This window comes from Ananas comosus, linkage group 23 (assembly GCF_001540865.1).
Source record: "Ananas comosus cultivar F153 linkage group 23, ASM154086v1, whole genome shotgun sequence".
Taxonomy (NCBI): Eukaryota; Viridiplantae; Streptophyta; class Magnoliopsida; order Poales; family Bromeliaceae; genus Ananas; species Ananas comosus.
In genome coordinates this window covers 326,378-344,450 of record NC_033643.1, presented here as the reverse complement: position 1 = coordinate 344,450, position 18,073 = coordinate 326,378, and the positions used below count along the sequence as shown (strand labels likewise).

General features: G+C 36.5%; 2 protein-coding genes across 2 annotated transcripts; one reads left to right on the top strand and one right to left on the bottom strand.

The window, feature by feature from the left end:
- On the bottom strand, window positions 1-3,907 carry LOC109728039 (transcription factor MYB25-like). The gene is made up of 2 exons (XM_020258315.1): window positions 3,419-3,907; window positions 1-1,249 (listed from the first exon to the last, which is right to left on the bottom strand). The coding sequence occupies exons 1-2, from the start codon at window positions 3,771-3,773 to the stop codon at window positions 495-497; spliced, it is 1,110 nt and encodes a 369-aa protein (XP_020113904.1). The 5' UTR covers window positions 3,774-3,907; the 3' UTR covers window positions 1-494.
- On the top strand, window positions 10,433-15,300 carry LOC109728324 (laccase-25-like). The gene is made up of 7 exons (XM_020258709.1): window positions 10,433-10,643; window positions 11,408-11,559; window positions 11,725-11,972; window positions 12,079-12,207; window positions 12,316-13,281; window positions 13,482-13,587; window positions 15,138-15,300. The coding sequence occupies exons 1-7, from the start codon at window positions 10,560-10,562 to the stop codon at window positions 15,298-15,300; spliced, it is 1,848 nt and encodes a 615-aa protein (XP_020114298.1). The 5' UTR covers window positions 10,433-10,559.

The following is an 18,073-nucleotide window of genomic DNA, read 5'->3' as shown; positions in this document are numbered from 1 at the left end:
TTAAAAAGGAACTTGAAATAGTTATACTATTGTAGAAGTGCACAAATGACATAAAAAGAAATTAGAAATAAAGATCCCTTGTTTCCAATTAATAAATTCTAATTTGTCCTATCCTACCAAAATCAAATCCCCTTTCATCTCAGTAACAAATTATATCAATCCTCCCCAAGCAAGTTATATATATTACCGAAATTAAGGAGCCCTTGCAATATTTAAGAATGCCTTCCAGCAAGTAAGAACCATATAGAGAAACAAAATGTAATCGTTGTATGCGCGTACTCAACTCACTTGTTGAAGTTGGATTAATCTCCAAAAAAATATTTAAAGGAAGTCATCTACTATCATTTTCACCTGCTAGTGCTAAAAGCTGTCTTCATGATATATAAGGGGAAACAAAGAAAGAAAAGAAAAGACATTTCTCACTTGATGATTGCTAACTAAAACCTCCTCTCTCTTTGTTCCCCTTTTTTGTTTTTTGTTACTTTTGTTGAAAATTACTCACACGTGCCCCTCATGTGGCTAGAAGGCCACGTAGGCTGCAAAAAGCTATTAGCACTACTACTCTGCAGCCCGCTTTTGACCCAGGCTATACTGCTTATATCTGATACCACCGCAGCCAATTCATGACTTGAAATGGGCGGGGTCTCTACAAATTCAATAAACTCGGGGCCCAACAACGATCTTTTACTGCAAGCTTCATTTCTAATGTTGCAGCAACCATGCCCGCATCGTGATGGCACCTGGGGTTCGACAGAGGCTTGGAATGCTGAGTCATGCATTTGAATGGGCCTACACAATTCAGGCCCAACAGATTGACCCAGATGATTGTAAGGCCTGAAGGCACTTACCCTTGCAACAGGCCGGAACAAATAAGGAGGATCTTTACTTTCAGGCACAGTAGAAGGGTCTTCCTTGACGTACACCACTTCTTTACCATTTTCAGAAATGTTCTCGAAACTGTAGTCTCTCCCTTCCATGGTTTTATTAGAATTCATGTCTCCTAAAGATTGATTCTCTTCAGAAGAAGCCTTTACTCTCTCTGGGCTAGCATTCTCTATAGCATCACATGCTGTTGCTGCTGCTGCAGTTGTTGTTTTGTACTGATCAGTTAAAAAACACTTACGCCTTAGAGTTGAATTCCAGTGATTCTTTATTGCGTTGTCTGTTCTTCCTTCCAAAAGTCTTGCGATTGAAGCCCACTTGTTACCATGGATTGCGTGTGCAGAAATTATGATACGATCTTCTTCCTCTGAAACCAAAAAAAAAAGAAAAAGAAAAAAGAAAAACAACAATGTTTATCGAATATATACATGCCATGCATAACATATAACATGAGACAATATCTAGGTATTTGTCTATCGACAATGTATCGCAATCTTGTTTAGAGTCTGTCAATATGTTAAAACAGGTAGAAGTACTAGGTAGATTCTTTAATAAAATTGTTTGGGGAACATCAAATGTTTTTAGAGAACTTTCCATAATTGTTGAATATGCTATACTACGAATCTACTAGTTTCCAATAGAATATTTAAGCTACATTTAGCATTTTCCAATGAAAAACCCTTCATGCAGCTGACAAGAAATAATCTCAACAGGGCTTATTGCTGTCAAATAACCCAGATATTACAGAAACATCTGTCAATATGACTTCTATTGGAGAAAAATGCATCCAAAATAAAAAATTTACACTATCAGCCAAGGCAAGCCAAAATAAGGACAGCATCTATGTCATAAGAAAGATACCCAATTGGATTACAAGTATCTAAACTTTTTTAAGAATTACTACACATTGAAAACGCTGTACTTATATTCTTATTATTCCCACCCTATTCAAAATCACAAGTGGCAATATAATTTAAGTATCAATTAATACTTATATCAAGTACTAACTATAATAATTTTTGATACTCTTATTTTCTCCAAGTAATATTAGCAAGCCATGTATGAGAGTGCGCAATAAGATCAGTCCTGTTGACAAGCGTGAAAATATGTCTCTCAGTACAAATGTTCCACACGTTTCTAGTAGTAGATATTCACCCACTAGTTCCTGGAAATGACCAATACTCCGCCAACATAAGCCACAATCAGTTCAAATGAATGAAGTGAATTTTCCACCAATGAGGAGTGCTTATTTAAGAAACACAATGAACCAATGGCTAAAGGCAATACTAAGATAGGATCAGAATGAAAATACAACAATCCTTTGATTGGAGCTTCCCAATAGGGTAGGTTATTTCAGATGAAGCAAGTGATCAACTAACATCTTAGCCCAATCTGACCAATTTATAACACTATAACTTTACATTCAGGATGAATGCACTCTATGTAAACAGGAGGTTCATTGCTCAAGTAGAAAAGGCATAAGCTCCCACGGGTTCCTCAGAAGTAATTGATTCTTTAGTTTTCTCTTTCTCAACTCTACACTTTTTGTCATTTCTCTAAGTCTTTATTTTAAGAAATTAAAACAGCCGTTTGACGAAGGACTGCAAAAATGTGGCATGGGAGGGAAGCAGGCATGCTGAATAGAGTAATGCAGAATTCTAGAGAAAGGATTACTAAACTGTGGCACAGGATCAAATTTCAAACTTTGAAATCTCGTTTTCTCCTAAACTGAGTTGGTTAGAAACAATGATGGGTAACATTATCCAAAAAAGGCCAACGGAGAAAACGAATTTACACAAGTAACCCATGTTGTCGCCTTCCTCCTTCGCCGGACAAACATTTTGACTATCCTAGAAGTAGACATAGGATGGCCAATTACTCCAAACAGTATGATGTACTCTATCTCCTGTGTACTCTGATTGCATTACATGTTTTGCGGTTTCTTAGATTCTTTTTTTACTTCTTAATCAACTCCTTGTTTCTTCGACTGTTTAAAGAAACACTACTGCACAAAGAAGCAAAAAAGAAATGCTGAAAAAACACTTTAATTTCTCCAACCAAATTATTGGTCACAATAACCTTAATTTCCTCAAATATGACCAAATTCACAAGAACTTCCCTAAGGAAGAAGAATGCCTTACATTTACGAAATTCCAAACTAAAGAGTCCATTTTTCTCAGTAATACCATTTCTACTAGGCATGAACTTTCCATTAAACTACCAACTCTACTGACACCTTGAATCATGTTCCTTCAGATAAGATTTCATACATACCACCATTATTGAAGAATTGAGTCAAGCAAACCCTAAACTCTAGTTAAAGAGAACTAAGCTTTTGCAGCTTCCAATCAATCCAATTCACTAAAAGCATCTAAATCTAAAACAAAAACAAAACAGAAAACCTACAAAACCCTCTTCCTACCAGATCCTCTAAGCTCATCCGTTCTTCTGAAAAGCATCACAAGCAGAAACAAATTAGCAAATAGTAACGCAACAAAATGAAGATAGATAATACGAAATCGGCTAGAGATGATACCAGTGAAGGGCTTGCGCTTGACGTAGGGGTCGAGCTGGTTGCACCATCGGAGGCGACACGACTTGCCGGAGCGGCCGGGGATTCCCCGTGCGATCAAGCTCCAATTCCTCGCCCCGAACTTGCTCACCAACCTACTCAGTACAGCGTCCTCCTCCGGCGACCACGGTCCCTTCACCCTATCCTCCGCCGCCGCTCCGCCGCCTCCTCCTCCCGGCGGCGCCGTCTCCTCCTCCGCCGCCGCGGCGGCGCTACTCCCCTCGGCCGATGTAGATGGAGGAGGAGAGAGCGATGACGGCGGCGGCGGCGGAGATGGCGGAGAAGAGGCGGCGGAGGTGGCGGCGAGCTCCGTTTCCATGGCGGCGGTGGAGAGCGAGGGCGAAGGGAGACACTGTAGATGGTGGTACCACCGCGTAACGGCAATTTGGGTTTCCTAGTGACAGGTGAGATGGAGAGAGAGAGAGAGAGAGAGAGAGAGAGGAGAGATGGAGGGTTCGGTTTACGGTTTCATAGGGCGTATGTTCCGGAAATTTCCCTTTTCGCCCGATATTTTCACCAAATGGTCCGGCACGTCTCTTATTGGGCTCCATGTTCATCTTATTGGGCAACTGAGGCCCACGAAAATTCAACTCTAGTTTCTGGACCAAGGAGAAAATGGGAATGGGCAACGACTAGACCACGGGCCCAATACTATTGGGCTGTATTTTGACTCTTAGGCCGTGGACCACAAAAATCGAACATCTTTCCTCACCGGCCCAAAATTTTGGCGACGGTCACCGGAACTGATTACAACCATAATTTAGATGTAAAGGAGAGGGTAAGATCAGCTTTTATAAGCCTAAATACACCCTTTATTTATTGATTTAAAAATTATATTTTATTTTATAGAATTTATTTATTATTTAGCGACTCGTTTTGCTTGGATTAGTGGCTAGGAATCTTCTAATGGGCCATTTTGGGCCTCAACTTTTATTATCTGAAACGGTAGGCCAACCCAAGCAGTAGCTGCCTAGAGAAAATTTGTTTGTCCTCTTTGTCACGTGCATGCATTTAGAACACATAAACATTTCGCCTGTTATTTCCAAGTTAATTAATTTGAGATACTTTTCTAATTATGAATCTGCTTAAAATTTTTTTTTTTCCCGTTTCCTTCTCCTTCGAGCTTGATGTGCTATAATTCTAGCGTGAGAGCATGGTTTTAGAGTGGCCAGGGCAAAAAAAATCAAGTCCCTAAATTAAAGAATTTAAGAAATAAAAATTTACCAAAAAAGTTATGAAAGGTTTTATCTGAATATGTTTCAAATTATTAATTTTGTGTAAATATATGAAATAAAAAGAATATATGGAGTAATAAACATAGATCATAGATTTTTTTTTTTTTTTTTTTTTTTTTTTTTTTTTTTTTTTTTTTGTAGCAAAACAATTTTTTTGAGAAAAAGAAAGCATATGATCCACTTTATTCATTAATTGTATAAATTTAGCTACAAATATAAAGCAACGTAGTTCCTAAAAGCGTGAAAAGTAAAAAAAAACAAAAAATCAATGTGGACCGTACTACCTACAGTTGGCTAGCTATCCTCCCACCATGCTTTGAATGTCGTTTAAAATTTGCTGCAGCCCTTAATTTGTTTTTATTTTGACAAATTATGTTATTTCTTTCCAACTAGACAACTGCCAGCATCATCATTCTATTATCTCTTCTTTATTCTTCTCCTTTTTTCACTCTATTTTTTTTTATAATTTCAGTACACATCTAAACGATAAAGACTCTTACATATCTTCAGGCGAGCACATGTATCAACATATATTTGCATTTAACATACATACACATGGCCAACAGGTGATCCACACTCTCTAGATAATCTCTGCATAGCACGTAAAGTTGGGGTATCAACCATCCTCTTTTAACTAAATTATTAGCTTTGAGAATAAATCTTTTTTAGTACTAACCAGACGAACGCCTTCACTTTTGTATGTACTTTCAATTTCTATTCCTGTGGTGTATTTCTATCCCTCACGCGTCATCAATAAGAATGCCATAAAGTGATTGCATTGAAAAGTTATGATTCCACCTCCACCTATCTCATCCTTTTTATTATATAATTACTATATTTCTGGAGAGTAGTTCTATAAATCCGTTCACCCGTCTGCCATCTAGCTGTGCATTTTCTGAGCACTCTTAGAGAATCGTGCTTCAACACTATCCGCTGCTTGATTAGTAGTCATTGGCCCTAATATCTTTATTCCATATGCTTTTAAAGATATAGGGAAGGCTAATACGCAAGAATACCTCACCACACCATCTATCGGACCACAAATCTATATATCTCCTAACTATCACCCGGTACTCTATCTCATCCCACACTCGAAATTTGCTCTAATATTCTTGGAGACATTTCTCCACCGCTGAGAGTGTGGTCTAAATGAGGTTCCTTATTGAAGCGGCTTTCGTCTAACGTAATACAAGTCTCTAATCAGTCTGGTCCATTAACAATCAGGCTTTGTAAAATCCTCCACCACCACTTTGAAAGACATGCTGCATTCATTGCATCAGAATAGTTTGAAGAGGAAAAAAATAGTCTTAGACCAACATGAAAAAAGTCCACCAGCTTCTTGGATGGAATAGGAATGGAGTGAAAAGAAGAAGAAGAAGAAGAAGAAGAAGAAGATAATTTCAATTTTGCCGTAAAGTTTAGATGGGTTAGGAACTCTTTTGAACCATAAAATCTGGTGATTCAACCTCTACTTGACAGTGATATAACGATAATTGGGCATTTGAAATTTGAAAATCCACTGGTTTCCATTAATTTCCGCTGTATTTGAGGTTCGTTATCTAACTAGCTAGTTGGTGAGGAGTTTGGTGAGCTAAGCTTTCTCTCTCTAGCTAGTTAATTATGGAGCACTCTCATCAAACCTAAAATGCAAATTTTGTTATGATAACAAAGATTTTGTGGAGCCAACGTGGAAAGATCACCTTGCTCACCTATTAGGTGTTCAAATCACACTAAAACTAAGCTAAACATTACCAATACGTAACCGAGTACATATCTTTAAACGTATCCATCCTCTTGAGATGTCTTTTAATTAATTAGTTGTTGAAACTTCGCTTGCTTGCCATGCGACTCTTAATGTCATACAAATCGACCTTTCATTGCCTAACTACTCTATACGTTTGATTTTGACTTCCATGTTACTTTTTTATTCTATAACATCTGACCAATGATACTCAATTTTGAGGACAAATTAATAAAGGAATAACATATGATGTAGCGAAACTAGCTACCCATGCTGCATATTTAAGTCTATTATTTGCTTGGCAGTTTTCTATTAAATTGATTGTTGCAAGCATGATTTATTTTGATACCACTTATTAGAAGAAAAGAAATATTAAATTAAAAATTTTATCAAATGTTCTTGGACTAAATTTCGGTCGTGGATTATTTACCACATATTTACAGTAGTAGTCTATATATAGGCATAAATCAAAATCCTAATAGCAATAATTGAACAAGATTTAAACTTATTAATTTCTTATGTCTAACCAACAAAATATTAAGAGATAAATTTGACAGAACTAAATTTAAATTTATCAAAAATATTGGGTTACTTATAACATTGATTTTTTAACTAACAGTGTGATATATTAGAATTATTTCGAATCATTGGTGCTAATTATTAATCCCAAAAGCTCGAGTTGTTAGAAATATGCAACCAATTCATTTAAAGCGTACAGATACAGCGCCAACGGGTTTCGATTGTAACTTGACTTAACCAGCCTCACGCTATTTTGAACATGATTCGGCCCAACATGGTCGATCTCCTGCCACAGGACAGAATGCTGGCTTATTTAAGTCAACAATCCTCCCTTTAGAATCCGCACAATTTTGCAGCATGTGGGAATGAAATCCGTGACCTTTGGTTCTGATACCACTTTTGAATCGTCAGTACTAACCAGCTATCCCAAAAGTACGTGTTGATAGGAGGACGCACTCACCACAATCTCACTCAACTTATTAGACTCAACCTACTCAACTTATTAGTCTTCTGGGTCTATTGTCATAAGGTAAGAAGTTGGACCTATTTTAGCCTAATAATAAATAACCAACAATCCCCCCTCCCTCAACACTTGCACTATTAATACAGCATGTGAAAATCGAACTCGCACCATTGGCTCTGATACCACTTGTCGGATCGTTAGCGCTAACCATTAATCCCAAAAACTCAAATTGCTAGAAATACGTAATCAATTCATTTAAAGCGTGCAGATACAATGCCTACGGTTCTCGGTTGTGGCTCGAGTTAACACGCTACTTCGAACATGACTCAACCTACCTAGTTTCGCGCTATTTTAAACATGACTCGGCCCAACATAGTCTCCCGCCATAAGATAAAATGCTGACCCATTTAAAACAACACCGTCTTAGTCTTCTCATGTCATGGGATCAACTTGTTCACACTTATGTTTTAAACCAAAATAAACTAAAATAATGTTTAAAGAAATTAACAAGTTTGTGCCTGGTAACATACTTCAACACTTGGCTCTTTCACTTTTCAGTTAGATTTCATGTAGTGTTAGTAATTAATTCTTCTGGTTTATTTATTTATTTTTTTTCCCGAATAACTTGATCAAACTCAAATGTGATGGATCTTCTAGTACAAGCACCCCAAAAATTGTCTAATTCGTTTTGCAAGGTAAATTAGATATGTGTACATATACCCCGTACTAGTTCAATTAACCGTACCAAATTAACTCTCAAGGAATGCAATTTCGCGGTGGATCAACCATACACCTGAATCAAACCTAAATGGTCCAAATCCACGAAAATAACAAGTATAAGAATATAGCCTGTACCTTATTCACAATGACCGTGACATCCTAACCTCTACATTGAAGTGAGAAAACAGGATGCAAAATTAATTAAGTACAACAAACAGATAACTTTCACAAAGAGTGTACACTTTTCGCTTAATTGAAAACTTTGACATGATAACTAATCCGAGTACTAATAACTTTTTGCACAACAAATTTGTTACGCTTTATTATCTCGGAACTGGACAATTCAACAACAAAATTGTCACCCTTTATTATTTCAGAACTGGACAAATCAAACATATGTCGTGACGTTACTTATTGATGGAAAATATATGGAGGGATTTGTTATTATATGTACTTTCTTGAAAGGGTCCAATCAAAAGAATGCGTAAGAGATAGCTTCGGTTGGACAACTAAAACCGATTCCATTGGATTAACTAAGATCAGCAAAAATGGACTCTCGGTATAAATTATATATGAAGGGAAATAACATGGAAGAAGATTGCCTTTAACTTTATAATATAAATAAATAATGAAGTGTTACAAACATATAAGAACAAAAGTTAGCCTATTACCAACCGTCCCTAGAGCAAGTGGCAAAGGGCTTGGTGGTTGGTACCCGAGGTTACAAGTTTGAATCCTAGTTGATTCACATTTCTAGCTAAGTTTAATTCTAATGAAATAAACGAAGCAGATAGCGTGCTACCTATCTCTCAACAAAAAATAAAAATAAAAATTAGCCTACTCTGAGGAGAATCATTGCCTACGCCAGGTGCATCGGTTCATCTATGCGCCATACTCTACATCATCCCCACCCTCCTATCATTTATTTTTCAAATAACTGTAAATATGTGGATCAAAACTTTCTCTATGAATTGAAGTATATATGTGAGAGAGTGAATGGTTGATACATGCATGCCACCGCGAACAATGGTGGATAAATATTTTTTCTAAAAAGATAAAATATAAAATAAAAAGTAACTATAAAAAATTAATTTTTATTAATTGTTAAGGAATATTGCATGAAACAGAAACATGTTACAATTATTTTGAACTTATTTTTATATTTTATAAACGATGCATGATGACATCATTAAATTATTATTATTATTATTTTCACTCAAACGGTCAAACCACTTATTTTGAAAAAAGTGTAAAATAATTTGAAATAATAATTTTGAAATTTGGATAAGATTGTTGTTCACTGATTGTTAAAATTATATAGGTGGACAAAATGAAGACATGTCGATCAGTTGGATGGTCCACGGCTGATTTGGCGAATATGGTACTGTGCGTGTGTAATTAACAGTTAATCCACCTATCATATGTGATGGCCGTAGTTATGGTCCAAAACAAGCCGCAATTCAAAACCGGGGACATCATGTATCATTCCTTGGGGAACTGGAACTCTTCCAGTTTGCGAACTCTCTCATTCCATATATCAACCGTGTACCTTACTACATATATAATATTTATTTTAAAAAAAACTTCAAATACCTCTATTATGGTTTTACTTTTTCTCACTTTAGTAGCCTGTAGTTTAAAGTGTGTCAAGTTAATTAGTACCTTGTGGTTTTGCACTTTTTCACTTTAGTACCCTGTGGTTTAAAGTGTATCAAGTTAGTACCCTGTAGTTTCGTACTTTATCACTTTAGTATTTTGTGGTTTCGCACTTTATTACTTTAGTACCCTGTGGTTTAAAAATTATAGGATACTAACTTGATACAAAAATAAAACCACAGAATACTAACTTAATACACTTTAAACCACAGGGTACTAAAGTGAAAAAGTGCAAAACCACAAGGTACTAACTTGATACACTTTAAACCACATAGTACTAAAATGAGAAAGTGCACAGGGTACTAACTTGATACACTTTAAACCACATAGCACTAAAATAAAAAAGTGCGAAACCACGGTTTTTTTTGTTGAAGTTTTTCCTTTATTTTAATTACCAACTTGAAAAGTAAAAGGATTGAAGCCCCAGTTAACGACTAGAAATTTGGAGGCCATTTCTTCTTAGCAATTATTTATACGTGATAAACTACCAAACCACTCTGGAAAATTCATCTCTCACGCAACAATGCGAAGACCCTACCGTAACTTAATTATTTAGTCCGTGCTTTCCACGAGTTGATATACATGATTTGGGAGAGACTTGGTAAGAGAGTCCTAACATCTATATAAGGCCTTCGGGAGTACATATAGTTCTCAAGTTGTAATCTTAATTAGGAGTTCTCCTTCGTTTTCTCCTAATTAAGAACTACGATCTGAAAGCATTCTTATTTATCTCTTCAAATCTACATATTCTTCTTTTCTTTTGAGTTGGCAATGAGATCTTTGCTCATTCTAGTCCTTGCTCTAGCTTTCGCTGGGTTGTTGGCCGATGCCGCGATCATCGAGCGAACGTTTCATGTAATCTATATATCTAGCCTAATCTATATATGCTCACCATTTTTCACTTTATTCAGCATTAATAGAGCGCTTGCTTCCTCTTCTGATCTTCTTCTTCTTCTTTGCATGCATGCATGAGGTTAAGCACGTGGGAGTAGCAACATTGTACATTAATCTGCACTACTCTACATATGGAGTCATGTAACATTTGCATGCATGGATGCATGCTAGCATATGTGCTCCCCTTTGTTTTTTTATTTTTATTTAATTGCATGATAGAAAGATGCCGACACCATGTCGCATTCGCAAATTCGTTAAACGGGTAGGTGCCCAAACTTCAACCACCTTTGCGTAACCAACTCGATCCCAATAACCTCGATCGTGTCGTTCTTTCACAACAACCTAGATCTCTCGTAGGAATGTTAATTATGGCACTAACACAACGGTACGGTTCAATTAGATATGATTCATGATTAATTAATAGTTTTGGATTCTATAAATCAGATCCGGTCTGTTTTAATTAAGTCTAGCCCGGTACTACATGGTCTAGACTTTTTTAGTTTGACATTTTGTGCTCATTATTTGACATATGTATTTAGTTAATCATTTAGTGGGCATGTTAGGTACAAGATAATATTACATACCCCACGCAATCAAATCATTAGAATTAATGAAGCTCGCGTACGTGTGTGTATATGCGAAACTCAATTGCACGCTAATGATTGGTGAATTAATTAGTATGTTGGTACTAGAATAAGATTAACAATTAATTATTTCATGCCTAGGTTGGAAATCTAACGATTAGACGGCTATGCCAAACCCGAGTTATCACAGCAGTAAACGGACGACTGCCGGGGCCAAAACTGGACGTGCATGAGGGTGACACAGTGGTGGTTCATGTCATCAATGACTCACCCTACGACATGACAATACACTGGATTCAAAAAAAACATATATATATATATATTATATATATATATATATATATATATATATATATATATATATCATTCAACATTTGTTAAGTGTGTTATTAATGTGATGTAAATCGATCGATGGTTAATTATTAGAATCAAATTCTTGATTTGCATGGTGGAAACAGGCATGGAGTATTTCAGAGGCTAACGCCCTGGTCCGACGGGCCGAACATGATAACGCAGTGTCCGATCCAACCCGGTAATAGCTACACTTATCGGTTCAACGTCACCGGACAGGAGGGCACGCTGTGGTGGCATGCTCACGTCTCCTTTCTCCGAGCAACTGTGTATGGTGCTCTCATTATCCGGCCGAGAGGCGGCGCTAAATCCTATCCCTTCCCGAAGCCCGATAAGGAAGCTACTATATTATTAGGTAATTGGATCTTGAATCAACTAGCCACTTGCGCTAGAGACAGTCGGTTGTTAAAAAGCAATGTTAATAACATCAGCCTTAATTATACGCATTCCCATCGTTGTAGGGGAGTGGTGGAACGATAACATTGTTGACGTCGATAACCGGGCATTCCTGACCGGTCAGGGCCCCAGCATTTCCGACGCATTTACTATCAATGGAAAGCCCGGCGATCTCTACAATTGTTCGAATGACGGTAAATTTACTTCTTGTTTTTTCTCTCGTTTTGGGTGAAAAGTTAATCCTGTGATTTATGTACCTAATTAACTAATTAACACATTCTTAATTTCTCGCCCATCTACAGAAATCTATAAACTTCAAGTGGAGGCCGGAAAGACCTACATGCTCCGGATCATCAACGCTGCGCTCAATAACCAACTCTTCTTCAAAGTCGCCGGCCACTCCTTCACTGTCGTGGCAGTTGACGCCAGCTACACGAATCCCTATAAGACCGACGTCATCGTGATTGCGCCGGGCCAGACCGTCGACGCCCTCATGGCCGCCGAAGCACCCCCGGCGAAATACTACATGGCCTCCCGACAGTACAACAGCATAAGCTTTCCGCCCCCACCTTTTGACAACACGACCACCAGAGGCGTCGTCGAATACGCTTCTGCCCCGGCATCGTCCCGACCGACGATGCCCCTCATGCCGCCCTTCAACGACACTGCGACCGCCCACCGGTTCTACTCCAACCTAACCAGTCTACTCAGACCGGGCCGGCCCACCGTACCCTTGCACGTCGACACCAGCATGTTCGTCACCTTTGGCCTCGGCCGCACCACGTGTCAACCGGGTCAACTGCTCTGCAACAGAACACAGGGTGCAGTAGCGGCGAGCATGAATAACGTATCATTCGCGTTTCCGACCGAGATGTCGTTGCTCGAGGCGCACTTTAACAACGTGAAGGGCATTTACACAAGGGACTTCCCCGACAAGCCGCCCGTGTTCTTCGACTTCACGAATCCCGCAGTAAACTCCGACAATGCTTTGGCGCCGCTTCTGTTCACTCAGAAGGGGACGAAGGCGAAGAAGTTGAAGTATAATTCTACCGTGGAGATGGTGTTGCAGAACACAGCGATACTGGCTGCGGAGAGCCACCCAATGCATCTTCATGGGTACGACTTCTACGTGCTAGCGCAGGGGTTCGGAAATTACGATAACGCCAAGGCGAGGGAGTGTTTCAACCTCGTAGACCCTCAGAAGAGGAACACGATCGCCGTACCGACCGGTGGATGGGCAGTCATTCGGTTCACCGCAGATAATCCAGGTACGTAAAAGATCAAAGCCGACAGCAAAGCAGAACAGACTCGAAAAATAACTAGTTCGATCGGTCAAATATTTGACGTAAGAGTTAGATTAATTAGGATCGAGGTTAATTTCATGAGAAGGAAATTAATGCTAGCTAATCTTTGAGTCTTGTGATTGATCGATCGATTCACTAACTAAGGAGTGTGATCTGTGATGCAGGCGTTTGGATCATGCACTGTCACCTGGACCCGCACTTGACAATCGGGTTGGCGATGGTGTTCGAGGTGGAGAACGGGCCGACTCCCGACGCGACTATTCCGCCGCCGCCATATATATATATATATATATATATATATATATATATATATATATATGAACTGTTGATATACATACATACGAGTCCTCTAGAAATTAGAGGATGTAACATCAGAACTTCTACTAGATCTCCAAGAAGTAAGCCGAACGATCAATTCTGTAGTTGTGGCACCTTTTAGGAGGNACGGTGTTGATGTCTTAACTAGCAAGCCGAATGAAGAACCTCTAGATCATCTTCAAGAGTACAATGTAGGAGATTAAAGATCTCCTGAGAATACATACGTATAGTTGTCAAGTATAGATATATATATATATATATATATATATATATATATAGTGCAATTATTAATTTGTTAATTAGGAATAAATTGTGGCATGCGTATTCATTCCTGTGTGAAGATTGTTTATTTGTAAGGTTGTTTGGATTTATTAGATCTTCAATATGCACGGCAAGTGCGCACAGGAAAAAAAAAAAAAGAAAAACAAAAGAAAAAAATAGTATGTGTATTAATTCTTTTGTTTGTATCTTAAATTTGGAAATTAAGTGTCATAGTTAATGATTCATGTTATGATAAATATATGACTTGTGTCTTCTAAAAGCACATTAGCTTAAATTTCTTAGTTCTTCTTTTCTTTTTCTTTTCTTTTTTTTTTTTTTTTTCAATGTCAAGTTTTATACTAGAACTCTTTTTCTATATAAATAAATTACTGGCAAAAATGTACCCAGGCCGTACGTCCCTTTATTACGCCACGCCATTTTGAATTGACCTCTTCAACTTATTTCTTTTTTCTTTATTAACACACTTTTAATTTATAATCTTGTTGAATTGATTAATTAATCACAAACATACCTAAAATACCCATTCACACTCCTATCATTCATTGGTCTTTTACACCCCGTTTGGATTGGATACAAGAGGGGGGATAAATGGGTTATCCCCCTTTTTGTACCCAAACGAAAAAATTGGAGGCTGGGAACATTTGTTTCCACCTATCCGATACAACCCGGTATAGGGTGGGAACAAGTGTTCCCACCCAGGGGTGAAACAACTTGTTCCACCCCACGGTACGAGAGAGAGAGAGATAGAGAGAAAGAGAGAGAGAGATTTTTATTTTAAATTTTAATTTTTAAAATTTATAATTTATAATTTTAAATTATAAATTTTAAAGTTTAAATTTTAAATTTGATATTTTATTTAAATCTTTCAAATTTAAATTTGGTCTTAAATTTAAAATTAGATATTTAAATTAAAATTTTGAAAATTAAAATTTTAAATTTAATTTCAAAATTTAAAATGTAAAAGTTAAAATTTTTAATTTAAAATTTTCAGTTTAAAAATTTAAATTCAATTATAGAGGTAATATCATTATTTTCTATTTATAACTACCAACTATTCTACCTTATACTCATATTTTCATCCAAATAAAAAAATATTCTTGTTTCTACGAAAATCTATACTTGTACCTATCCCCGATATAACTAATTTTTGTTTATATCCGAACCAAACGAAGTCTTAAGAACCTTTTATTATGTAAGCTCAGAAGCTCTTTGATTCTTAGGCTTTTCGGTCAGCCTTTAGGCCTTGGGCTGGGGATGATCGTGGACTTTGCGGTTGAATTTCGAGAGAGAGGTCCATCCTCTCGACACCGCCTGCAGCTTTGTTTATCTCCTCCGCCGCCGCCGCCGCCGCCGCCGCCGCCGCCAGATTTCGTGTGGCAGTAGCATACGGAACAAAGAACTTTGATTAGCTGGAGACAACTCCCTACAATTGACAGTTCCAACTATAATAAACTAGAAGAACTCCAACTTGTCCAAAAAATTAATTGTTTTTGTCTCAATCAGGACAAAGTAATAGCCTTTGAGATTGAGCTGCGTCGTCCAAATTATTTTTTAATATCAGGATTTGTGCGAGTTAGTCGTTTTTTCTAATATTAAAGCATTTTTATTAATTTATTTATTGGTTAAGTTGACTTGTGAAGGATGGCTTGGAAAATGAGTAATAGCTCGTGTATATATATATATAACCAGGTCATTTAACATAGAACATACATATATAGCATGGATTTAGACCACCAATTTAGCTATGGACCGCCCATCTTTTATCCAGTATGTGAAGATTAAGTGGTTTCAAAACTTAAAACGTCAGGGATTAATATATGGGATTAATTCGGCTAGCAGTTTAATTAAAATAATATAAATTTAGTTGAGTTTATATATGTTTCGAATTGTATATCTTTAACTGCACAGCTTTAGATTAGCGAATCTNGCGTATTCATTCCTGTGTGAAGATTGTTTATTTGTAAGGTTGTTTGGATTTATTAGATCTTCAATATGCACGGCAAGTGCGCACAGGAAAAAAAAAAAAAACAAAAACAAAAGAAAAAAATAGTATGTGTATTAATTCTTTTGTTTGTATCTTAAATTTGGAAATTAAGAGTGTCATAGTTAATGATTCATGTTATGATAAATATATGACTTGTGTCTTCTAAAAGCACATTAGCTTAAATTTCTTAGTTCTTCTTTTCTTTTTCTTTTTCTTTTTTTTTTTTTTTCAATGTCAAGTTTTATACTAGAACTCTTTTTCTATATAAATAAATTACTGGTAAAAATGTACCCAGGCCGTACGTACGTCCCTTTATTACGCCACGCTATTTTGAATTGACCTCTTAAACTAATTTCTTTTTTCTTTATTAACACACTTTTAATTTATAATCTTGTTGAATTGATTAATTAATCACAAACATACCTAAAATACCTATTCACACTCCTATCATTCATTGGTCTTTTACACCCCGTTCGGATTGGATATATAAGAGGGGGGATAAAAGGATTATCCCCACTCTTGTACCCAAACGAAAAAATTGAGGGCTGGGAACACTTGTTCCCACCTATCCGATACAATCGGGTATAGAGTGGGAACAAGTGTTCCCACCTAGGGGTGGAACAACAACTTGTTCCACCCCACGGTACGAGAGAGAGAGAGAGAGAGATTTTTATTTTTAAAATTTAAAATTTATAATTTTAAATTATAAATTTTAAAGTTTAAATTTTAAATTTGATATTTTTAAATTTTAAAATTTTAAATATGATATTTTTAGTTTTTAAATTTTAAATTTGATATTTTATATCTTTCAAATTTAAATTTGGTCTTAAATTTAAAATTAGATATTTAAATTAAAATTTTGAAAATTAAAATTTTAAATTTAATTTCAAAATTTAAAATGTAAAAGTTAAAATTTTTAATTTAAAATTTTCAGTTAAAAAATTTTAATTCAATTATAGGGGTAATATTATTATTTTCTATTTATAACTACCAACTATTCCACCTTATACTCACATTTTCATCCAAACAAAAAAATATTCTTGTTTTTACGAAAATCCATACTTATACCTATCCCCGGTATAACTAATTTTTGTTTATATCCGAACCAAACGAAGCCTTAAGAACCTTTTATTATGTAAACTCAGAAGCTCTTTGATTCTTAGGCTTTTCGGTCAGCCTTTAGGCCTTGGGCTGGGGATGATCTTGGACTTCCCGGTTGAATTTCCAGAGAGAGGTCCATCCTCTCGACACTGCCTGTAGCTTTGTTTATCTCCTCCTCCTCCTCCGCCGCCACCGCCGCCGCCGCCGCCGCCAGATTTCGTGTGGCAGTAGCATACGGAACAAAGAACTTTGATTAGCTGGAGACAACTCCCTACAATTGACAGTTCCAACTATAATAAACTAGAAGAACTCCAACTTGTCCAAAAAATTAATTGTTTTTGTCTCAATCAGGACAAAGTAATAGCCTTTGAGATTGAGCTGCGTCGTCCAAATTATTTTTTAATATCAGGATTTGTGCGAGTTAGTCGTTTTTTCTAATATTAAAGCATTTTTATTAATTTATTTATTGGTTAAGTTGACTTGTGAAGGATGGCTTGGAAAATGAGTAATAGCTCGTGTATATATATATATATAACCAGGTCATTTAACGTAGAACATACATATATAGCATGGATTTAGACCACCAATTTAGCTATGGACAGCCCATCTTTTATCCAGTATGGCAGTATGTGAAGATTAAGTGGTTTCAAAACTTAAAACGTCAGGGATTAATATATGGGATTAATTCGGCTAGCAGTTTAATTAAAATAATATAAATTTAGTTGAGTTTATATATATATGTTTCGAATTGTATATCTTTAACTGCATAGCTTTAGATTAGCGAATCTGCATCGATCTGCTCTTGATTTGTATTTTCAAAAATCTTATCTTTAATTTACTCTCTCTCTCTCTCTCTCTCTCTCTCTCTCTCTCTGAAACATTCACATTAATTAGCCATTAGAGTTAATGATACTGCGTGACAGCTTGCCCATTTGACATATGACTATGCACTCGTAGATGTTTACAACAACAGATTAGGGAGAGCAAGATGAAAATCCGTGTTGACGTACGTGGAAACATAAAACATACTTTATAATTAGGTCTATATATATATATATATATATTAACAAA

Coding starts and splice junctions, on each gene's coding strand:
- LOC109728039 (XM_020258315.1), bottom strand. CDS start 3,773: ATGGAAACGGAGCTCGCCGCCACCTCCGCCGCCTCTTCTCCGCCATCT. Junction 1,250..3,418: donor CAAGCGCAAGCCCTTCACTG/GTATCATCTCTA, acceptor TTTTGGTTTCAG/AGGAAGAAGATCGTATCATA.
- LOC109728324 (XM_020258709.1), top strand. CDS start 10,560: ATGAGATCTTTGCTCATTCTAGTCCTTGCTCTAGCTTTCGCTGGGTTG. Junction 10,644..11,407: donor TCATCGAGCGAACGTTTCAT/GTAATCTATATA, acceptor TTTCATGCCTAG/GTTGGAAATCTAACGATTAG. Junction 12,208..12,315: donor CTACAATTGTTCGAATGACG/GTAAATTTACTT, acceptor GCCCATCTACAG/AAATCTATAAACTTCAAGTG.